The sequence below is a fragment of the Myxocyprinus asiaticus genome, chromosome 49 (assembly GCF_019703515.2).
Source record: "Myxocyprinus asiaticus isolate MX2 ecotype Aquarium Trade chromosome 49, UBuf_Myxa_2, whole genome shotgun sequence".
Lineage (NCBI taxonomy): Eukaryota > Metazoa > Chordata > Actinopteri > Cypriniformes > Catostomidae > Myxocyprinus > Myxocyprinus asiaticus.
Window position 1 is genome coordinate 15,364,043 of NC_059392.1, and position 24,136 is coordinate 15,388,178.

General features: G+C 38.6%; 2 protein-coding genes across 3 annotated transcripts; both read right to left on the bottom strand.

The window, feature by feature from the left end:
• Positions 1-9,113: 9,113 nt before the first annotated feature.
• LOC127438289 (regulator of G-protein signaling 21-like) lies at positions 9,114-11,118 on the bottom strand. 2 transcript variants are annotated; one of them, XM_051693786.1, is made up of 5 exons: positions 10,928-11,118; positions 10,711-10,770; positions 10,496-10,557; positions 10,167-10,333; positions 9,114-10,082 (listed from the first exon to the last, which is right to left on the bottom strand). In XM_051693786.1, the coding sequence occupies exons 1-5, from the start codon at positions 10,999-11,001 to the stop codon at positions 9,894-9,896; spliced, it is 552 nt and encodes a 183-aa protein (XP_051549746.1). In that variant the 5' UTR covers positions 11,002-11,118; the 3' UTR covers positions 9,114-9,893. The 2 variants fall into 2 exon arrangements, with proteins under 2 accessions (XP_051549746.1, XP_051549744.1); XM_051693784.1 differs by having other exon boundaries at positions 10,496-10,560; positions 10,928-11,116.
• A 3,883-nt stretch (positions 11,119-15,001) lies between these two features.
• On the bottom strand, positions 15,002-23,999 carry si:ch211-117l17.6 (regulator of G-protein signaling 21). Its single transcript, XM_051693783.1, has 5 exons — positions 18,495-23,999; positions 18,262-18,342; positions 17,714-17,769; positions 17,472-17,638; positions 15,002-16,374 (listed from the first exon to the last, which is right to left on the bottom strand). The coding sequence occupies exons 1-5, from the start codon at positions 18,572-18,574 to the stop codon at positions 16,195-16,197; spliced, it is 564 nt and encodes a 187-aa protein (XP_051549743.1). The 5' UTR covers positions 18,575-23,999; the 3' UTR covers positions 15,002-16,194.
• Between the last annotated feature and the right edge of the window lie 137 nt (positions 24,000-24,136).

A 24,136-nucleotide genomic window follows, 5' to 3' on the forward strand; every position in this document is an offset into this window, starting at 1 on the left:
TGGCAATTTCAAGCATTGTATAGCCTTCATTCCTCAAAACAATGATTGACTGACGAGTTTCTTTCTTTTTTGCCATTTTTGACCAAATATTGACCTTAAGACATGCCAGTCTTTTGCATACTGTGGCAACTCAAAAACAAACACAAAGACAATGTTAAGCTTCATTTAACGAACCAAATAGCTTTCAGCAGTGTTTGATATAATGGCAAGTGATTTTCTAGTACCAAATTAGCAATTTAGCATGATTACTCAAGGATAAGGTGTTGGAGTGATGACTACTGGAAATGGGGCCTGTCTAGATTTGACCAAAAATGACTTTTTTCAAATAGTGATGGTGCTGTTTTTTTACATCAGTAATGTCCTGACTATACTTTGTGTTCAGCTGAATGACACTTTGGTGAATTAAAGTACCAATTTCCTTTCGAAACAACAAAATCTGTACATTATTCCAAACTTTTGGCTGCCAGTGTATATAATATTATTATTATTATTATTTATTGATGAGGATATTAGGCAAATTTCAACATTTTTGACTGGGAAATTGCAGTTTATTGCTTACAAAAGCTTAAATCATTCAGAGACATAACCGAGTCATATCTTCAGCATATAAGGATGTTAATGCAATATCCGTTTCAGACAAAAAGTACTGAACAAACTGGAATGTTCCCAACCAACATTCCAGTTGCTTCTATTTGTAGAAGGCAGTGGAATGTTTTATTTATAGAAACAAATTTCTAAAAATAGTTTACAAATGGGTTGTAATTACTTGGATGCTACTCAAATGACAAAAAAGGCTTGTGATCTTTGTAGTCTTTACTTTTGAATAACAAATATTAGGCTCAATTGACCAGCACTGGCTCCATTTACATTTATTCATTTGGAAGACGCTTTTATCCAAAGCGACTTACAAAAGAGGAACACATAAGCGAATCATCTTAAGGAGATAGTGCTACGAAAAGTGCCATATTACAAAATTTCACTAGCATCAGAATAGCATTCAAAACAGATTAATTTTTTTTTATTTTAGTGACTGGTTAAGTGTTCATGGAAAAGATTTGTTTTTTAGCAGTTTTTTGAAGACAGAAAGTGAGTCAGCTTCACAGATGGAGTTGGGAAGGTCTTTCCACCAACGTGGTATGATGAAGCTGAAAGCAGTCACTTGGTGTCGTTGGGCTGGAAAGACAAGTAGTGTTGTGTGTCATCAGCGTAGCAGTGGTAAGAGAAACCATGTGCCTAAATGATGGGTCCCAGTGATGTTGTGTATATAGAGAAGAGAAGTGGCCCAAGCACTGAGCCCTGAGGTACCCCAGTAAGTAGCTGATGTGACTTGGACACCTCACCTCTCCAGGCTACCTTGAAGGACCTACCTGAGAGATAGGAATTAAACCAGTCAAGCACAGTTCCTGTGATGCCCAGCAAAGAGAGGGTAGAGAGTAAGATCTGATGGTTGACTGTGTCGAAGGCTGCAGAAAGGTCCAGTAGAATCAGGACGGATGATCTAGATTCAGCTTTCGTCCGTCTCAGTGACTCAGTGATAGACAGCAGGGCAGTCTCGGTGGAGTGTCCACTTTTGAAGCCTGACTGATTGTCATCCAGCAGCTTGTTCTCTGAGAGAGATAGGTGGAAATTTGATTGAAAACTGCCCTTTCAAGTGTTTTTGCCATGAATGGGATGAGACAGTCTGGTCTGTAGTGTTCAATTTGTGTGGGGTTAAGTGTGGGTTTCTCCAGCAGTGGGGTTACTTAAGCCTGCTTAAATGTAGTGGGAAAAGTGCCTGTAAGTAGAGATGTGTTTATTATGTGAGTGAGTGCAGGTAAGATGGATGGAGAGATGACCTGGAGAAGGTGAGAAGGAATGGGGTCAAGGGAACAGGTGGTGGGGTGGTTGGAGAGGAGGAGTTTAGAGACCTCAGTGTCAGTCAGAGGAGAGAACATAGAGACAGAGGAGTTGCATACAGGAGATGGGTGTTTGACAGGGTGAGGTGCTGAGAATGTATTGCTGATGACCTTATTAGTAAAAAATGTAAAAAATGTGGCGAAGACATCTACTGTCAGTGATGTGTCAGGCGGTGGAGGGGGAGGACATGTGTTGAATGTTCTAAACAAGCTGCGAGTGTCTGGTGCTATTGATCTTGTTCTGGTAGTAGGAAGTTTTTGCAGATTTAACGTTATCTGAAAAAGTTGCAAGCAGAGACTGACACTTACCTAGATCTGCTGGATCTTTAGATTTCCGCCATCTCCTCTCAGCCGCTCTGAGGTCAGTCCGATGTTCATGAAGGACGTCAGCGAGCCAGGGGCTGGGTGGTGTAGTACGTGCTGGCCTTGAGGAGAGAGGAGAGATGTTGTCTAGACAGGTTGTTAAAGTAGAGCTTAGTGTGTCTGTGGCAGTGTTTACATCAAGGGTGGAAAATACATTTTGTGTGGGAAGAGAGGTAGAGACAGCAGTAGAAAGGCGAGAGGGTGAAAGAGAACGGAGGTTACGGCGAAAGGAAACCAAAGGTGGAGTCTGTTTTAATGTAGATGGAGAGTCATGTTGAATTGAACAAAGTAGATATCAGAGACATGTAAAGGAGTAACAAGAATATTTGAGTTGGTACAGTTACGTGTAAAAATGAGGTCCAGCTGGTTGCCCGATCTGTGAGTTGCTGTGGTGCTTAGTCTTTCCAAGTCAAATGAGGCCAGAAGAGCATTCAGTTCAGTGGCCTGGGGCTTGTCTTGGTGTATGTTGAAATCACCAAGAACCACAAGTGGCTTACCATCCTCCGGGAAGGAGGACAGCAGGACATCCAACTCCTTGAGGAAGTTTGCCAGCTGACCTGGAGGGCGATAAACAACAACAACATGTATTTTTGTGGGTTGCATTGTAGTAATAGCATGGAATTCAAAAGTAGTATTGTTACATAGAGAAGAGTGTGGTGAAAAAGTCCATTTGTTATGAATGAGCAAACCTATTCCCCCACCCCTACCGGTGTGTCAAGGGGTGTGAGAGGAGGAGAAGTTGTTGGAGAGAGCAGCAGGTGTTGCTGTATCCTCTGGACGTATCCATGTTTCTGTCAGTGCAAGGATACTGAGGGTGGACTGTGTGGAGTTCCAGAGTCCAACTGAGAAAGAGAGTGGAGCAGGTGCTGAAGAGGAAAGTGGCCGTAGGTTGTGTGGGTTGCGTTTTGTCTTGCATCTATATTGTGTAAACGGTCTGTAACAGATAACAGGGATGTGCTTGAAGGTATATGTTATTTGTGAAGTAGACATGTTAGTATGTACAAGGAAAATAAGAAAAGAGATCAAATTAAAAGATATTTAAGTGCTATGGTGAGTGGTGCCGTGTCGGTGTCCTTGCTCGGTGGACTCATCACCGAGTTGTCAATTGTTGCATCAATTTAAAATTTATGAGCTGATGCACAAGGATGCCTTCTAGTTCGAGACGTGCATTTACTAACTTTGTTGCTTTTTTTCAGAAAATTACATTATAATGAACCATCTTTTATTCCAACAAACTATGTCTAAAACTTGCCCAGAATTTTTATCCAGAATCAATAAGCTCACCAATAAACATTTAGTGTTTTATAGAAAAATAACCATCTGTGACAACTGAGTACAAGATAAAGTGTAGAAACCATGACTTTAAAATGCGAAATTAGATCAACATTAATCCTTTGTTTGTTGTCCTTGAGTACAAGTGTTTGTGTTCTCCTTGAGAGCAGTTCTTAATACATTAGCACAATGTTTGTGCCTAACTTAAGACAACCCCTGACCTCTTATCACAGATGTGCACCAGTTCTTTGGTTGGTTACATGTGATAAAATTTGCAACAGTCTAGATGCATGACTAGATTGTAAATGGTAACTAATTTCCCATGAAGCTTAAATGTCAGGCTTTAAATGAATAGTTCACCCAAAAATGAAAATTCTGTCATTATTTACTCACCATCATGTCATTCCAGACCCTTATGCTGTTAGTAAAAGTAGAAATTAGAGGCCAAAAATGCACTACCTAAACAGTCCTCTCTCGGTTCTTTCGGACAGGTCAAGTTCTATGGAAGTGAATGGGGCCAGTTTTGGAGGGTTTAAAGGCAAAAATGTGAAGTTTGTAATTTTATAAAAGCATTTACATTAATTCTTCTGTTAAAACTATTATTATTTGAGTAAGTTGTCAAAATAATTGTTTTAGGGTTTACGGTATTACATCGTCATGGCAACGAAGTTATCAAATTTTATATAACTTTACACAGAAAAGGTTAGTCAGTGATTTATTACACTAAAATCATGTTAAAATGCATATTGTTTACATCTTGTGACTATAGTTTTGAAACTGTGTGTGTATTAATGTTTACGGATTGGGGGGAGACTTGCTTGTTCCCTGGAATCTACGCTCCTGGTTCCGGGGGGTGAATATTATGTATATTATACAGGTTTTTAGTGAAATGAGGGTGAGTAAATACTGATAAATTTTCATTTTGTGTGAACTATTCCTTTATAACACATCTGACAAATGCATTAAAAAAAAAACAACTTTAGTTTTGTCAGATAAACTCAATTATAAAAGTTGACTATCAAGTACAGAAAAATATGAGATTACTTAAAACAATCAATGAAGTCAACTTTTATGCCATTTAGGTCAGAGCAACTTAAATTATTAAACAGTAAGCATGTACAATGTAAAGTTTGGTGGTGAATGTAGAACTTAGACTTTTTAGCATGCTCAGTTTGATCACTGATGCTCAGTCCTAAGGAGGCCATTTGGGCAGGATAATCAAAATCTTTGGGAACCTTGAAGGGCTAAGCAATATGAACTGAGCATGCCAATTGGAGAATGTAACAAAGTTTGTGATGGGGTGCAGGGAGGAGGCGGGAGACGGCAAAATCCAACTCAAAAGGTCATTTTATTTGTATACTTTTCAGTGTTTAACACACACTCAGTGTTTGCTTTTCAGCAGAACTCGTTTCTGGTTAACACTCACACTGGAAGCTCAGCTCTCTCTCTTTTCACTAGCGTCTGGCACGCTCTTAAAACCCGTCTCCACTCTCTCTGCAATGACAAACAGCTGTTAGAGACAATCATTTCCAGGTGATGATCCTTACCGTTCTCCTGATCTCGCTCTCCATTCACAAGCAGGCACTCAGCCACGCCCCCACCACCATAGAGAAGTATTGTGGCTGAAGGCAATACCCACAATCCCTTGCGCTTGAATTTTTTTTTTTTTTAAGTGTTTTGTCAAAGTGTGTCTACTTATGAGGACATATTAATAATTTGTAAATAATCTGTTTTGAATTAAAGTTTTTCTGTAAAAAAAAGTTGTTTTGTTTAAAGTCACCATCAGGTTGATTAGTGTTTGCTTTGAAGAAGTTGCTTCAGTTATCAACTTGACTTCTGAAAGTTTGAAGTACTTGTTAACTATACTCTTTAAGTTGGACTAATAATTTGGTATCTTGGTGGGGCTGAAACCTGATGTAGAAATTTCTGCTTAATAAAGAATATCTTTTTACTTATTTTCAAGAATTTTGAAAATTATGGCCAGCTGTACTTCAAAATGCAAGTTTATTGAACTTAATAATCAGAGATATTTTTGAGTTTGCTGAATTTGTATTGAATTTATGGAATTTACAGTCCAATTTGAATTAAGTTGGTACAACAAATTTGACTGATGTTGAGTAAACTCAGAAATTCTTTGCAGCTGGTTGCCTTTAAGTTTACTCCACTTTTTATTCAGTATACACAAAATTTGGTCCATATTTTGGCCATTGGTTTTATCAAACATACTGTAACATTTTGAAACGCAACCAATTTCTCAAAAGCTCCACACCTTATTCACTGGCTTAATGCATTACTTTTTAATAAACTGTCTGAATGTTGATGCATTGTGCACAGGGTTGGGGAGTAATGAAATACATGTAACAGGATTACATATTTAAAATACAAAATATAAGTAACTGTATTCCACTACAGTTACAATTTAAATAATTGGTAATTGGAATACAGTTACTTTCAAAATGTATTTTGATTACTAAAGAGATTTCTTTGCAATTTATTTTCATTTGTTTCATTTAATATTTAGTCCTTTCAGATGGAAAAATGTATACATATAAATAAGACCTTTTGATATTAGGGCAAAAATCGTATTCTTGATAATAATTTTTGTATTGTTTTCCTGTAAAAATATCTAAAAATCTTTAAAACAAGATCAATTTTGAAACAACACTGCATAAGATATTTAGGTTTTTCAGATAATGTATTTCTAACTTGTGTATTTTGTCTTACTGTACTGGCAGTTTTTATAGTCAAAACAAGTGAAAAAATCTACCAGTGCTGAAGAAGTAATCCAAAGTATTTAGAATACGTTACTGACCTTGAGTAATCTAACGGAATACACAATGTATTCTGTAATCTGTAGTGGAATACATTTCAAAAGTAACCCTCCCAACCCTGATTGTGCATTACTCATTTTAACCTATTGACTTTGAAAATGAAATACCGGTTTTCACTCGTTGGTGCTGGGTACACATCCCTGAATATTATAAATAGTGCAGTCTGTTTCTGTCACCGGTGTGGCATTGGAAATATGCATGTTTCCATTCATTAAACCAATGATATGCAAACATTTATTTGTGTGCGTGATTAACGTGTCATGGCCATGTTTTTAGAGCAGTACCACTAAAGAGGATATGGAAAACAGCTTGATTTGAATAAAAACAGGATCATTTAACAAAATGTAACTACTTTATGTTTGACAAAGTTTCCATGAACCCTATATGATGCAATAGGATTATACACATGTAGAATCAGGGTCAGAAATGAACCAGGGCTTGGGCAAAATGCCATAGAATTTTAAAATGTTGAAGCAAAAAAATGCCCTCACAGTGAATTCCTCCGTCTTTCTTAATCTGAGCTAACATTTGACCTTTTGTGATAATATGCCCCAAAAGTGATGCATGTTGTCACACAATACAGGTTTTCACAATGGGAACCTATTATGGGCTCTTTAGCAATATGTAAACTGCCAAAAACTATAAATTGCAAAACAATTCGTATAAAAATAAAAATAAAAATCTAGGTAGCAAAGTACCAAGCCATTGTTTCAGCCACCAGAAATTGTAATTAATAGGCAATGTAAAAAACGAATTGTTCAATTAATTGATTCATTTAAGTATTAGACAATTGTGATTGAGTTTACACAGAACTTTTGCAGGTTATACATCTACATGACATATCCTTTCTGTTTTTAGACATGAATAATCCATCTTTTGCCACACAGCGAGCTTTTTGACCACTTATGTGTAATGTCATCTTATCTTTTTTCCATTTTGATGAATATTTGCTGCTCAGGCAGGTTTTTAACCTCAACTGATCAGAAGATAAGCATTTTTGTGAAAGACGCGCTAAGATACCAACTAAATGGACTCTCTACAAGTCTGCTCCATATAAAGTCCATTTTTACGAGCACATCCACATCATCCAGCTTTGTAGACGTTAGTGGGTACAAAGGCCCTGTGTTTTTAAAAGACTTATCATGTGTTATGATGTTCAGACTGTAAATAACAGTGAGCTTCTTAAGTGGTTCGCTGTCCGATCGCTGCCAAGTTTCCATTCAAACAGACTATGCACCAAAAGCATTACGCACAAGGTATTTCCCAGCAATGACACATGTGCTGTACTCATTGAGGACTCCAAAAGTACCTTATGAAAACAAGAACAGTGTCTTCAACTCCTCTGGGTGAGGGTGCACTGTGTTTTTACATAAAAAGTACACTTTTTGGTGAAAGGATGTGTTTGTTTTAGTGAACTTGAAATAACCTTAATGCAGTTTTTGCTTCTTATGAGTTAAAAGGAGTGAAAGAAGATTTGAATATTCAACCCTTTGATGCATGAACTTATAAATCACAAATAAATATGTATTTTGAGAGATCTATTACAACAAAAGATATTGGTAAATATTCCAGATTTACATAAAAATTCCACTAAATATTGGTCATTAGGGTTTGGTTTGAAACTATGAAACTAAAGGTTAAAGACCTGGAAAGGTTGCAACTTCACTCCCTAATATGGGGTCAGTTATCAGATCACAGTTCTGCTTTGTAACCCATATGTGCCCTTGACCAAGTGAACCAAGTTTCTCCAGTAGGACAGTCTCTGCAATTAGTTTTAAAGTATCTACTAAACGGATGTCACATGAAGAGTTGCATCATAAACTTGGTTAGCAACATTAGACATGCAATAGCAGAAATGGGCGAATTGCAAGATCTCATGACTTTTCAGTAGCCGCTGCAATACACACTTCTCTGCCTTATATGAAGTCTTTTCAGTGTTAAATCCCTGTTCGATAGGAACTGAAACTCAGCTGTTCCTGTTTCAAAGGTAATTGTTTCACTGAATAGTCATGAGACCTGTTGGCAAAAGTGTATGAAATGAATCAGTACTATAATGTAGTGAAATAGTAATGAAAATTAACAGTAGCAGTAGTAAGTATTTTGTTTTTGAACAATATCAATAATGGCTGGGTAACAATAAAGATGAGGGCCAGATGATCAAACTCAAATAAAATAAAGTAAACCATGGACAAGGCCAAGACAACAAATCGAACGTTTGTTAACGTTTTATTTTCTTTCTTTTTTTTTTTTACGTTTTCCATTTTCATTGTGCATTACTGGAAATTTCACTGTCAGAATTTTTGTATTTATTTTTTATTAAAAAGTTAAATTTGGAATTAATTTTAAGGTCATTTTTACAATTATGAGGGCATGTTCTATATAACGCACTGTTTAACACAGCTTGTTGCATAGCCGGGTTGCGTAGCCGATAAAGAGACAACGACTTAACCATCCTAAAGATTAAAATACCCCCCAAAGTTTGCATCTTAGTATCTGCCCTGGTGTGTTGTCCATTTATGCCAAATACTTCAATTTAATCAATTCATTGAAATAACTACAGTGTATCAAATGTTAGTTAACAGATAATAACAGAAATGTACTACAGGGCCATTTTCTTGGCTGCCATGCTTTAAATATCTAGGCAATTTTTGTACTAATCTCTAGTAAATTTCAGACCCTGGTGGGTGAGTAACATTAAGCACACATCACTATTAAATAAACCAAAGAGAAATAAGAAAAACCAGGCAAAAAGTTCAACAGTGTCAAATCTTTATTTTAAAGTCCTCAGTAAGTATAGTAAATGGACTTATGTCAACATCCAACCAGTGGCTGTGGTTAATAAATATTTGCATTTAAATTAAACATCATAAAATTACTATGTAATGCCTACAGTTTTGTGTGTATGGCATACACAAAACAATTGTCTCTTTTTAACTTTAGTTTTCAAGTAGGTCATTAGATCACACATTCATTTAATGTTATACATCAGAGAGGCAATTAGGCATTGCTGAAATAGGGTATGTCCAATTCTGCTCGCAAGAATGTCCTAACCACCTCAACCAACAGGCTGGGGTATAACTGTTAACAAAGTCATTGGCAAAACAGTTCTTAAAGATTTTCTGTAATTGACAGGAAGAGACAATAGTGTAGTGCCCATGCTGTAGCTTCAGAAACCACCGGAAAGGCTAAAGGGAGATGCGTCCTTATCTAGAGAGGAAACACCCCCAGCTGGCACTTTAACGAGGCTTTTAGGGCTAACTGTAGAGTACGAGCAGTGAGACGTCTAGTCCATTTTGATTTGGTTTGTTCCAAAACTTGCCACAGAAAGAGAGTACGGTAGAGTAGGCAACATTGCTCTACTTTCTCGACGACTCCTAGTTCCAATGGTTCTTTAGGGGTTGATCCACCTTGGTGGGGGACCAGCTTTGGGGTCCTGGTCATCCCTCTGTGCATAAAGTGTCACTTATGGATGCTCTTCCAGAGAAGACCAAGGCCATTTCAGTTTTAGCATTGGTGTGATATATCCATGCAGTCATCCTTGGGCAGTATCTGCTGCAAGGGATTCCAGGAGGGTCCGGTACATCTCAGATCGTAGAAATCTGGGGTAAGAATCACGTTCCATCAGTCCGAACACGATTTTTTGAGCCTCATCAAAACACTGCACCGTTGGACTCCGTACATTCCTCTTGATTTCCTCACGTGTCTGATAGTCAATGTTTATCTGCAATGCAAATGAGAGGCACTTAGACATCAACAATACTGTGGTCATATTTTAGCACTGGACTTTTTAAACATTGTCTTCTACCTCTTTAGAAGATTCTGCTTCAATGAATTGCTCAAAGATTTTCTTTGCCTTCAATGACATTTTATGAGATGAAGTTATCTTCTTGTAGTCCTCGCATGTCAGCCAGAATTCAATGTTCTCATCGCTAAATTCGGATTTCAGGAAGGTGCGGAACGTGGCCAAGCCATCTGGAGAGACAAGGAGACATCTAAATGTGCTTGGTGTCAAAACACACAGAGAAAATGAAAACCAGCACCTCTTTAATTTACTAGTGTTTTAGTTTACACTTGTCTCAGCAAACAGTATGCCAACAATAGCTCTTTGTGTGGTGTAAAAATAGACTTTCTTACATTTCGAGCCCAGGAGTCGCTCCAGAGACTGAGACCATTGTTGGGTATCTTCTAAACTTAGCCTGCTTGGACCAGAGATGTTTGATTACTTGATTGCAGTTGGTTTAGGAGCAAAGTTGTTTGAGCTTCCAAGGAATTGTCCTTTAATGTTTGTCTTGATGTGTAGTTAAATTAATATTGGAATTTGAATGTATGCCAAACTTCTGTCACCTTACCTCTCGGGAGCAGATGAACTGGAGAACATGCACTTTAGTCGACACATGAGGTTCTTTCCTCTGTGGAGAGAAAGTCAGCTTTGTTGTCGGCATTTCACGCTTCACACATGCAAACCTACTCTAAAGCATGCTGGAATATAATTCAACTCACAATTTAACCCTTGTTCTGACAAACATCCCAGCTAGATCTGTAAAAATCCCTCAATATTGCACTTACATCTTTGTGTTTCTTCTGCAGTCATCTCTATCCATGTTGAAATGCTCTGGGATTGGTGGGATTAGGCCAGGCATGGTAGCGTGAGGGATTATTGCCTTGGGATCCACAGCACCTCTCTCCTGCTCATGATCATTCTGCACTTGGTGCTCTACTGGTTTCCCCTTTACGTATCCGGCTCTGCTTTTTATGCCCTGCAACGGTTGCTAAGGGCTTGTGTCACCAACAGGGACTTGGCGAACCACAGCAAAGAGGAAGCCCTGTCAAGCCTCCCCACACCCTCCTCCCCATCCATTCACTGTCAGATGGGGACTGACGTTGCTCATGTGCGCAAAGCGTACCATGTTTATCCATATTTTTAGACATGTAAATACATGTGCGCCCACGGAAATAACTGATAAGCAAATTACAATTTTGCATGTGTTATGTTTTTACGGTAATCTATGGATGCTAACAGGGCCAAACTGTAATGGCCTGGTTCGACACTCAAATGAAAATAAGAGTCAAATTAGATGGATATTAGCAGTTTGTCATTCTTTGTGCTCAATTTGATTATCATTAAACAACTTTTTCACTATATTTAAAGTCTTCTGAAGTCATAATTCCATGTAAGGAACAGACTGATTTATTCTTTAAAAATCTTCCCTACCACTGAGTCTCGTTCTCTCTCAAACCGCTAAAACCGGATTATTGAGTTGAGTCAGTGAATTAAAGTAAAGAAGCAAATCAGTCCGATTTGTGAATGAGAAGCAAATCAGTCAGACATCACTGCATCTTTTATTAACTCTCACGAATCTGGCGAGGAGAGCTAGGATGTTAAGATACCAGGTTATTACAACTTAAATTTTAATCTGTCTACACAAAAGCTGCCGTATGGATTCAGAAAACTTCAAATATCATAGGTTGTATAGACTAATTTTGAAGATGCTTTTGTACACTTTTTAAAGGAATTTTATAATTAAACTGATTCGACAGCATTTGTGGCATAATGTTGATTACCACAAAAAAATTATTTAGAATTGTCCCTTGTTTATAAAAAAAGAAAAATGTAATACAGTAAGGCACTTACAATGGAAGTGAATCGGGCAAGTTCATAGACACGGGTTTATGAGCATATGGGGGTCCTAAGTGAAATCCTACAACCCACCCCCACCCCGGATCATAGCCCACCCATGAATTGCAGTTACAATCTCCCTTCCCTTTTGAGCCACAAGGGGGCACCTCAATAACTGTCTAATTGAGCCATAACAGCTGCTTTTAGTATATTTAAAAATAACACTTAAAAACAACCTTGCTTTGCGGAGCCCCCTGATGGCTCGGGAGCCCTAAGCGGCCTCTTATACCACTTATAGCTAGAAAGGGCCTTGCATAGACATTAAAATACTCACTGTTTAAAAAATATATCCACAAGACATAAACTTTATAGTGTGATCAAATCATTTACTAATCTTATCTGGCTACAGTAAAATCCACATTAGAAGTTCATTTTCATGATGACGTAACATCCTGTAATCTCCTGTCAGTGACTTTATCAAACTAAAATCATCTAGAAAAGAGATTTTATCTCACTAAAATCGTGTTAACATGCATAATGTTTACATATTGTGGCTATACATGTGTGAATTTGAAGGTTTATGGACTGGCCCCATTCACTTCTATTGTAAGTGCCTTGCTGTAACTGCGATTTTTGCTTCTTTTTAATAATCTAGGCACTTTGCAGGTTATGGTGACAGAAAAATGGATAGGCAGTCAAGCACTATATTTCCCGTGTTAGTGACAGCTAATACACTCCACCATGTGTAGACATCTTCAAAGTCACCTGATTGGTGCACTCTGTCTCACCACTCTGCACATACTGTGCATACAGTACTTTACCACTGTCAGTTTCTCCATTGTGCACAATTGAGCAATTTTGTTCCTCGGGCAATGTCAGTGGCTCAGAACATGACTCACTTCCTATTAGTTGCTGTTGCAACTGTATTTTGAGAGAGGAAGGCAGTGGCAGATTTTGTGAGAGATTGGTCAGCATATCATCCGTGAGACTGAAATTTAGTACCTTACAGATTGGTGAAATTCTAGTCAATAATTGAGCGCATCCGCTGGAATCACCGCGGTTGCATGAGAGGTTCTTTCAAAACGGTCCCCTATGCAAGTTCATTTCCTTATGTCAGTGTGTAATAGCTCATGATATTGCATCAGTCACACCTCTGAGCAACAGCATGTTTGGTGAGAAAACGTTATGAGAACCTATGAATGAGTTGCATTGAGATGAGTGGAGAGAAATCATATTCATAAAGCATAACTGAATTAGTACACAGTACATTGTATTCTATTGATTCCACTTAAAAGATATTTATCACTCAGCAGCTTATGTCCAAAACATTACATTTGTATGAAAACTGTACATATACTCACTGAGCACTTTATTAAGAACACCTGTACACCTACTTATTCATGGGATTATCTAATCAGCCAATCATGTGGCAGCAATGCAATGCATAAAGTCATACAGATACAGGTCAGGAGCTTCAGTTAATGTTCACATCAACCATCAGAATGGGGAAAAAATTTAATCTCAGAGATTTTGACCGTGGCATGATTGTTGGTGCCAGACGGGCTGGTTTGAGTATTTCTGTAACTACTGATCTCCTCGGAATTTTAATTAATAGAGTTAACTCAGAATGGTGCCAAAATAAAAAAACATCCAGTGAGAGGCAGTTATGCAGACAAAAACGCCTTGTTGATGACAGAGGTCAACGGAGAATGGCCAGACTGGTTTGAGCTGACAGAAAGGCTTTGGTAACTCAGATAACCACTCCGTACAATTGTAGAGAGCAGAATAGCATTTCAGAATGCACAACACATCGAACCTTGAGGCGGATGGGCTACAACAGCAGAAGACCACGTCAGGTACTTTATTAGGACCAGAGTGTTCCTAATAAAGTGCTCATTGAGTGTATATACATACATACTGAATATCCTTAAGAAAAATCACTTATGTGAACTCTGATAAGGCTTCAAAATGACCAGGGGCCTGGGTAGCTCAGTGGTAAAGATGCTGGCTATCACCCCTGGAGTTCGCTAGTTCGACTCCAGCCAGGTCTCCTAAGAAACCAAATTGGCCCAGTTGCTAGGGAGGGTAGAGTCACATGGGGTAACCTCCTCGTGATCGCTATAATGTGGTTCATTCTCGGTGGGGCGCGTGGTGAGTTGAGCGTGGTTGCCACGGTGGATGGCATGAAGCCTCCGCATGCGCTATGTCTCCACGGCAACACGCTCAACAAGCCACATGATAAGATGCGCAGGTTGACGGTCTCAGACACGGCGGCAACTGGGATTCGTCCTCTGTCATCCGGACTGAGTTGAATCACTACGCAACCACGAGGACTTAAAAACACATTGGGAATTGGGCATTCCAAAATCAAGTATAAAGTAAACATTAAAGTAAGGGAATGCTAAACTTTATAATCAAATGTATTTATTTATTTTTTTTAACTAGAAAATATTTTTTCCAGTGGTCATACATAGCTTGTAATGCAGTGATGCATTGATTGTACAATTTCCTTCCCCACGAAGGACATACGCTGTGGGTTTTACCATGTATCAGGCTACAGGCTACAATCCACTGTGTTTGTGGAATTTTAGGTCAATCAATCCAGTTATTCTTAGTGGCTCTGACTGCCTTTTTAAGCCTTGAATATCATGAAATAAGTCATTGTTGCAGTAGGGTCAAGAGGTGTGACATGCATTATTATCGTACTTTACGGCAGCGTCACTGGCCTAAGGCCCGTCTCAGTAGTTAGCTCGGGCCAGGCATGTGACCAAAACACAATTCTTGACAGACTATGGAAAACATTTTTTCAGAGCTGCTACTTTGAACATAATTAGTGAAAGTCCTTAGACAGTCTAAATATAGCTCATCTGCTATTTATGTTTGTGTGGAAAACAGTTTTAATAACTTCCATGAAAAGGCAATGTGATGTTCCCTTACACTTTGGGCAATGGGTCTTGTCAGCTTATGTGTTTGTCAAATCACAGAGACATCCATAGGCTGGAAGAATCCATCATAAAAAAATAAACCGTTCTAAAAGTTTAATTGTGGGTCAAAACAATGACATCATGCACTGAAAAAAGGGAAAGCAGCTCTAATGAAAATACTAAACCAGTACACTTGAAATCGACTTAATACATTTATGTTTGAGATGAGAACATATTTATATTGTGTAAAGTCCAAGTGATGTTCAGCACAGTCATCAAAAAGTGATATCACATTGCTGTGAAATTTTCAAATGGATTCGGATAGTGTTCACTCAATGTGATGTTTACTGCTTGCTCAATTACCTTATTTAAAAAGAGCTACAGCAACACAATTCTTTAACATTTGGTCTCAACTCAATTTCACTGTGTACAATCATTTTACTAGCTCATTTAACTTATTTAAAATAAGCTTATGCAACACAATTCTTTACATTTGATCTTAACTCGATTTCATTGTGTACAATCCATCTATGTTCACTTAATCTAATTATGTTGGGGTAATGTGAATAATATGTGTTGCATATTATACAGTATATATAATATGCTAATGCATTTGTTGCTAGCTAGCAACTAGCTGCAAGGTTCAATAGAGTTATTTGAACAGATGTAATTTTAAGTTAGGTTAACTCAATTCATTTAGGTTTTCCCTACACAAAATATTTGAGTAGAGACAACATTTTAAATTTTAAACTTTTTTTCAGTGTACATTATTTTGTCTTGGTCATTCTACAAAACAGTTACTATTTGTTCCTCATATACAAATATATTAAATTAAAAAATTATTATTAAATTATCTTTCTAAATAATTATCTTTTTACCTTTGTGAAGGCATAATTATATCCCAATATGTGTTAAAATGTATTAATTTAGTTAATTTAGCTTGAGATGGCACAATGCAATTTATCAACACATTATTTGTCAGAGATTGTTTAATCTTACAGATATGTACATTTCAAAATGGAAAAGGCACCCGTTCTCATCTCCCAAACCATGAAATTTATCTTCATTTTAGACCATTTCCTATTACTGTAAATTTTTAGTGATGTTTTTATGTCTCTTGTTCATCTTATCACTCAAAAGCAATGAAGTCAACACTGCACACCACACACTTTCTGTTCTCCACAGTCATTTCCCCTAAACCACGTGCATATGTCCTCTCTGTCCTTTCTGTCTGGGTGCTTGTTAAGAAATATATTTTTTTCTTGTCTGCAAATTAGTTGTTGATGGCAGGTCTACATTGGGTTCCTGGATGTGTTTCTCAGGTTCTGGTAGGCCTCAGACTTGAGGAACCTTGGGCAGGAGTCTTCCTCCATTAGTCTGTATATATGTGTCTCTGCTTCATTGAAACAAGTGAGGTCAGGCTTCATCAAGGATTTTTTGATCTTCTCTCGAGTGTGATAGTCAATGTTGACCTGTGAAACATGTACATTTACATCACTGAAAAAGCCTTCAGGACAGTAGAAAATGACTGGTTTCACAAACCCTTGTTTATTTTGTGCATTTTATGGTGGCATTTTATTTAGTGCCACATCAAAATAAAATTTCAAGAATAAAGTCGTAAAGTTTTGAGAATAATAATAATAATATTTTTTATTTATATAGTGCCTTTCCAAAGCTCAAGGACACTTTGCAATCAATCAAATTAATGTAGGGAAGAAACAAATAAAACTGTACAACAGACATTACATTAAAGAATAGTATCAACAACAACAAAAGAACAACGCGAACAGGGAGACTATTCACGTAATACTTTGTTCTCGAAATCGCCGTTTTTGTATTTAGAAACACTCACTGAGCACTTTATTAGGAACACCTGTACATCTACTTATTCATGCAATTATCTAATCAGCCAATCATGTGGCAGCAGTGCAATGCATAAAATCTTGCAGATATACGGGTCAGGAGCTTCAGTTAATTTTCACATCAACCATCAGAATGGGGAAAACTTTTTATCTCAGTAATTTCGACCGAGGCATGATTGTTGGTGCCAGACAGGCTGGTTTGAGTATTTCTGTAACTGCTGATCTCCTGGGATTTTCACACACAACACTCTCTAGAGTGTACTCAGAATGGTGCCAAAAACAAAAAACATCTAGTGAGCGGCAGTTTTTGTGGACAGAAACTCATTATTGATGAGAGAGGTCAACAGAGAAAGGCTACGGTAACTCAGATAACCACTCTGTACAGTTGTATTGAGCAGAATAGCATCTCAGAATGCACAACACGTCGAACCTTGAGGCGGATGGACTACAGCAGCAGAAGACCACGTCGGGCACTTTATTAGGACCATAGTGTTCTTAATAAAGTGTTCAGTGAGTGTATAAAGCATTTACGTTACATAGCAACTAACAAGTATTTTAAGTCACTATTAATAAGCCCCACCTATTAATAAACAGAAGAAATGGATGAATATATTGATGCAATGGTTTTCCCATGTGTTTGGAAAGGCCGTATTCTGACTATTGAATGCTTAAATGAGCAACTGTTCTGGTTTAATTTACACACTGACCTCTTTTTGAGCCATAGGATGTAGAAATTTTTCATAGATTTCTGCTGCTTTGTTAGAGAGTTTGCAAGGCGAAGTCATCTGCTTGTATTCCCTGCAGGCTTGCCAAAATTCAATGTTCTCCGCACTAAACTCAGACTGGAGAAATGAATGAAAGGCAGCCAGGTAGTCTGTTCAAAGAGGAATGTTCAAAATTATGAAAAGTTTTGAACATGATTAAAAGGTGATTGGGGGGTTGAACTAACCTTTATTTTCCAGCAGATCAGTAAGCTTTAGTCCAAGTGTCGAATGGTCATGTAATCTGTAAAAATAATATATGAAATGAATTCCTAAAATTGTCTATATCTCCCCCGTACATTTTATTTAAGCTTATTATTTCAGTATTAAAATGAAATAAAGTATTTGAACACTTAAGTCACACTTAAAAATGTATGAATGTTATTGCATTACAAAATTCATACCAAGTGGCATTTACAGTATATAAAAGAAAGACAGCACTCATTTCAAGCAAAACATTTACCAAAAAAGAATTTCTTTGGGTTTTAAATGATAAAACAATAGATACACAAAGTATTTGGACACTTTCTGGTTGTCAAGCTTGGTTGAACATGTCCATAGTTAATAGAGAATAATATAATAGAGAAAAGATCATAATTTATTCGCAGATGTTACTTATTGGTTTGTACTCTATGCTATAAGATTAATACATTTTAATTGTGGCTTACTGTATGTTTAAAAATACTTTTTGTGGCCACTGTATGTATGTAACAATTGCCATTGCTTATAAACTTACTTGTAATCAGAGATGTCAGAGCTCTTTTTCCGGATCAAAAATGTTTTTTTCTGCTTTTTTCTGCTCAACTGAACATCCAGTCTATGGAATGGAAATGAAATAATAGTAAACAGGCAATAAATAACATTGTATTCACATCAATGTAACACGTAATCTGTGTTACAACATTTCAGTACATTAAGATCCAAAGTTTGCCTAAAAAGATAAGTAAAAGAGTTAAGTAATACATTTACGTTTTTGGATGTTTCTTGTTCCAAATTATATCATTGAACTCGTAGATCCTAATTTTCGAGCAAAGAAGTTTAGGCATCATGGAGTGGCGGGTGATATTTTTTCTAGAATTGTCCAGGCTTTCTTTGCGAGTTCATGTTTTTGACACTACTCCCCTCTATTCTCCGTATATATCGTCGGAAGGCAGACAGAGTGAGATGTTGTGATACCTAAACATGTTCACACAAATCTCTGGATGCCAATGTCACTACAAAGTCTTCCTTCTGCTGTCAGTGATTCATATACAGTAGGCCCCAACAATATGTGGGCACCTAGCTACACTTAAAAATGTATGAATATCTTTGCATTTTATAGCAAAATATCAAACCAGTGACATTTATTTTTAATAATTAGCACAAACACAATTTTTCAAGGAAAACATTTCATAAAAAGTGTATCATAGTATTAGGCCAGATTTCTAATTTGCTTTATAGCGGAGAATTACTCTATAAACTTTATAATTATGTAATGTGATAATACAACTTGGTCACATATTTCCATTTTCCTCTATGCCTAAAAGTAATTTTACACATGTTTCAAACTCTTAAACCTTGAGTCAAACTTTGAACCAATCACATCCTGTTAATGTTGTAATTTGCGGATGAACCACAGCTACAGAAAAATGACACCCTCTCAATAGACTGTTTTGAGTTTCGAGAGTTACAGATAACGTCAAGTTTTGGCTTGCTGAGTCGTATGATTACTCATGTGGGAGTGGCATGAATCTGATAATAGTGCTTGGCATATCACAGTGTTTGCTGTGTATGCTGAAGAATGTAAGTAATCTTAACAGCAGAGCCATGAGTTTAACCACACATGGTAGACAAGAGGTATTGTTAACTGTGCATATGAGCCATTTGAAACTATTTACATTTTATTATTTTATGTTATATTCTCCATTTATTGTTCTCAGAATAAATTCAAAACATGGTATACTTTAAACATGTCAGCATATGCAGTTTTGCTTCATAACTTCTGCTCTATGCTTTTCATCCACCAGGTGGCATCCATGACAGTGCAACACTCTTTAGGCACAGAAACATTTTATCTGGTCTTATGCTTACAACCAAGGGTGTGTCCAGTTTTGAAGATAAAGCACTGGAAATTGCAGCAAGGTCAACTCATGTGTTTAAAAGGAAATGTGAATGAATCACTTTGAATGTGTGTATAAACGAATGATTACATAAAATATTTTACACATGGTCATAGATTAGCAACTCAATCGTAAAATTGAACATTCATACACTGGCGGCCAAAAGTTTGGAATAATGTTCAGATTTTGCTCATATGCAAAGAAATTGGTACTTTTATTCACCAAAGTGGCATTCAACTGATCACAATGTATAGTCAGGACATTAATAACATGAAAAATTACTATTACAATTTGAAAAAAGTAAAATAAAATGTTCAGAACTTAAACTACTTTAAAGAGTTCTCATCAAAAAATCCTCCATGTGCAGCAATGACAGCTTTGCAGACCTTTGGCATTCTAGCTGTCAGTTTGTCCAGATACTCAGATGACATTTCACCCCACGCTTCCTGTAGCACTTGCCATAGATGTGGCTGTCATGTCTTCTCACGCACCTTACAGTCTACCTGATCCCTCAAAATCTCAATGGGGTAAAAACCCATAACACTCTTTTCCAATTATCTGTTGTCCAATGTCTGTGTTTCTTTACCCACTCTAACATTTTGTTTTTGTTTTTCTGTTTCAAAAGTGGCTTTTTCTTTGCAATTCTTCCCATATGGCTTGCACCCCTGAGTCTTATCTTTACTTTTGTACATGAAACTGGTGTTGAGCAGGTTGAATTCAATGAAGCTGTTAGCTGAGGACATGTGAGGTGTCTATTTCTCAAACTAGAGACTCTGATATACTTATCCTCTTGTTTAGTTGTACATCTGTCCTTGTTAGAGCCAGTTGTCCTTTGTCTTTGAAGACTGTAGTGTACACCTTTGTATGAAATCTTCTGTTTTTTGGCCATTTCAAGCATTGTATAGCCTTCATTCCTCAAAACAATGATTGACTGATGAGTTTCTAGAGAAAGCTTTTTTTTTTTTTTTTTTTTTGCCATTTTTGACCTAATATTGACCTAAAGACATGCCAGTCTATTGCAAACTGTGGCAACTCAAAAACAAACACAAAGACAATGTAAAGCTTCATTTAATGAACCAAATAGCTTTCAATTGTGTTTGATATAATGGCAAGGGATTTTCTAGTACCAAATTAGAACTTTAGCATGATTACACAAGGATAAGGTGTTGGCTGCTGGAAATGGGGCCTGTCTAGATTTGATCAAAAATTACTTTTTTCAAATAGTGATGGTGCTGTTTTTTACATCAGTAATGTCCTGACTATACTTTGTGATCAGTTGAATAACACTTTGGTGAATTAAAGCACCAATTTCCTTCCGAAACAGCAAAATCTGTACATTGTTCCAAACGTTTGGCTGCCAGTGAAAATCATAGAGCACATAAATCAAATTAGTATGTTGTAGCCAAAGCATCTGCAAGAATTCATGACTTGGATTCAGGAGGTACAGAAGAACAATATTGTGTGTATACAGACAGACAGATACATACCTGCATATATACAGAAAAATTCCTGAGCTCTTTCTAAATTTCTACTTTGGTCATTATTCTCTGATCATCTCCCATAGTAACTGCCCCTAAAACATCGCCTTGTTAAGCCGATACAAAGTATATACAGTACACTGGCCACAATGAGTATCACACCAGTGGCCAAGAGAACAATATACAAAACCATCATGAAGCCACTTTAGGGGACCCATTGATGTGACAGTCCACAAGTACACCCAACCATTGTAATGACTGTTGTGAACAATTTCAGGTCTGTCATCCAGGACAACTGTATTGTAGAATGTGGATCATTGTGGTATATGCTTCTTTGTTTCACATAAAGATCGTCAGCTGTAGGAGGGAGTAAAGGAGGTTTGCTGCACGGTTGATGTAAGAGTACTTGTAAATGATAGGGGAATATGAAGTCATTGTAGCTATAGTTGAGTCTTTTCTATACAGTACATTTTCTGGAATGCACTTAAGTTGCTTCAGGTGTGGAAGAGGGTTTGAGGGAGTTTCCTCAGTTGGTTCTCAGCCAAGTTGAGGAAATTCAAGCTGGTCAAACTCTGGAAGACATCTTGTCCAGCTGAGAAATATTTTGCTTTATAAGCTGACAACGTGTAAGGTCATGTAAACACCTTAAGCTGTTTTCTTTAATTGGGGTAAAGCCACCAAAGCCAGTACCCCGTGTGTGGGGGTCGCACTTTCATATCCCTATTTCGCAATTATAAATGAGCGGTTGTATGGAGTGACGCAGGTTGCCCAAAAAAGAAGATACAACCCAGCTCTTAATACCGCGGAGCCGGCGGGAAATTGTTTTCCAGGCGGCTCATTATAATCTGATGGCAGGTCACTTAGGGGAAATAAAAATACTGAACCGACTAATAGCCCATTTTTATTGGCGATGTTCACATGTGGTGTGCAGCATGCCATGAATGTCAGCTGGTGAATCCACTGGCCACCCCAATAGCACCATTGTGCCCACTTCCGCTTATCGAGGTCCCCTTCGAGAGAATTGGCATGGACCTCGTCGGGCCATTAGAGTGGTCAGCATGCGGACATCGCTTTGTGTTAGTCCTAGTGGACTATGCTACGCGATATCCGGAAGCAGTGCCTCTATGCAGCATCTCAGCACGTAGTGTTGCGGTGGCACTCTTAAAAATAATCTCCCGGGTGGGGATTCTGAAAGAAATCCTCACCGATCAGGGCACAACCTTTATGTCACGGACACTACGCGAGCTTTACGAATTATTGGGCATTAAGTCAATTTGCACCAGTGTTTACCATCCACAAACAGATGACCTGGTGGAGCAATTTAATAAAACCCTTAAGAACATGATTTGTAAGTTTGTGCACGAGGATGCTAGAAATTGGGACAAATGGCTCGATCCCCTTTTATTTGCAGTACGAGAGGTCCCGCAAGCCTCCACTGGGTTTTCCCCATTCGAGCGGCGCCCGCACGGCGTGATTGATGTCATACACGAAGCTTGGGAGGAGGGATCTTCAGCCGGTAAGAATGAAATTCAATACATTCTTGATCTTAGAGCAAAACTCCACACCTTGGGGAACGACAGAGCCGACTGTATAACAGGGGAACTCAGCTGCGGGAATTTGCACCGGGAGATAAGGTACTTGTATTACTCCCCACATCGAGCTCCAAATTACTCACCAGGTGGCAAGGACCCTTTGAGGTCACACGACGAGTGGGGGATCTCGATTATGAGGTAAAGCGAACCAATAGAGGGGGCGCACATCAAATATATCACCACAACCTCCTGAAATTATGGAGGGAGGAGGTCCCTGTGATGCTGGCTACAGTAGTTCCAGAGAGGGTGGAGCTCGGGCCGGAGGTGAATACAAAACACCATCATATCACCCCACCCCACTTGCGGAGACCACCTCTCACCATATCAAATTGCGGAGGTTGCCAAGTTGCAACAGGAATTTGCAGACATGTTTTCCCCTCTGCCGGGTCATACAAACCTCAACCAGCACCACATCGAGACCGGCCCAGGGGTAGTGGTACACAGCCGTCCCTACCGATTGCCTGAGCACAAAAAAAAGATAGTTCGGGAAGAATTGGATGCAATGCTCGATATGGAGGTAATAGAGGAATCCCACAGTGATTGGTCTAACCCGGTTGTTCTGGTTCCTAAGCGACGGGTCTGTCCGGTTCTGTGTGGATTATAGAAAGGTCAACGCGGTGTCTAAATTTGATGCCTACCCAATGCTCACGTTGATGAGTTGCTCGATTGGTTGGGCACTGCTCGATTTTATTCGACACTGGATTTGACAAAGGGTTATTGGCAGATCCCCTTGACACCGTTCGGATTACACCAATTTATGACACTTCTGGTCGGTTTGTTTGGGTCCCCGGCTACGTTCCAGCGTCTCATGGACCGAATCCTCAGACCGCATTCAGCTCACGCCGCTGCCTATTTAGATGATATCATCATTTACAGCAATGATTGGCAGGGGCACATGCAGCATCTGAGGACGGTTCTGAGGTCGCTACGACGAGCGGGACTCAGCAAACCCCAAGGAGTGCACAACTGGGCAGGTGGAGGTATGGTATCTGGGGTTCCACTTGGGCCATGGGCAGGTGCGTCCCCAAATTGACAAGACAGCGGCAATTGCGGACTGCCCGAGACCCAAGACCAAAAAGGGGGTGTGACAGTTCCAGGGGCTGGCTGGCTATTATAAGAGATTTGTGCCTAATTATTCAGATGTCACCAGCCCACTGACTGATCTCACTAAAAAGGGAGCTCCAGACCCGGTCCAGTGGACGAAGCAGTGTCAACAGGCATTTACGCAGGTTAAAGCCGCACTTGGCGGGGGGGCGCTTTTACATTCACCCGATTTCTCTCTCCTTTTTGTGTTGCAGACAGACGCTTCAGACAGAGGGCTGAGGGCTGTACTCTCGCAGGTGGTGGAGGGGGGCCTGGTGCTGTACATTAGCTGCAAGCTCTTGCTGAGGGAGACTAAGTACAGCACCGTGGAAAAGGAGTGTCTCGCCATCAAGTGGGCG

What these genes read in the sequence shown, in the direction of transcription:
- LOC127438289 (XM_051693784.1), bottom strand. Translation starts at nt 11,001, where the DNA reads ATGCCTGGCCTAATCCCACCAATCCCAGAGCATTTCAACATGGATAGA. An exon ending in GCGACTCCTGGGCTCGAAAT is followed by an intron (nt 10,334 to 10,495) that starts GTAAGAAAGTCT and finishes TTGTCTCTCCAG; the next exon opens with ATGGCTTGGCCACGTTCCGC. An exon ending in AAGCAGAATCTTCTAAAGAG is followed by an intron (nt 10,083 to 10,166) that starts GTAGAAGACAAT and finishes TTTGCATTGCAG; the next exon opens with ATAAACATTGACTATCAGAC.
- si:ch211-117l17.6 (XM_051693783.1), bottom strand. Translation starts at nt 18,574, where the DNA reads ATGATGCCTAAACTTCTTTGCTCGAAAATTAGGATCTACGAGTTCAAT. An exon ending in TCTGACATCTCTGATTACAA is followed by an intron (nt 17,770 to 18,261) that starts GTAAGTTTATAA and finishes TTATTTTTACAG; the next exon opens with ATTACATGACCATTCGACAC. An exon ending in TGATCTGCTGGAAAATAAAG is followed by an intron (nt 17,639 to 17,713) that starts GTTAGTTCAACC and finishes CTCTTTGAACAG; the next exon opens with ACTACCTGGCTGCCTTTCAT.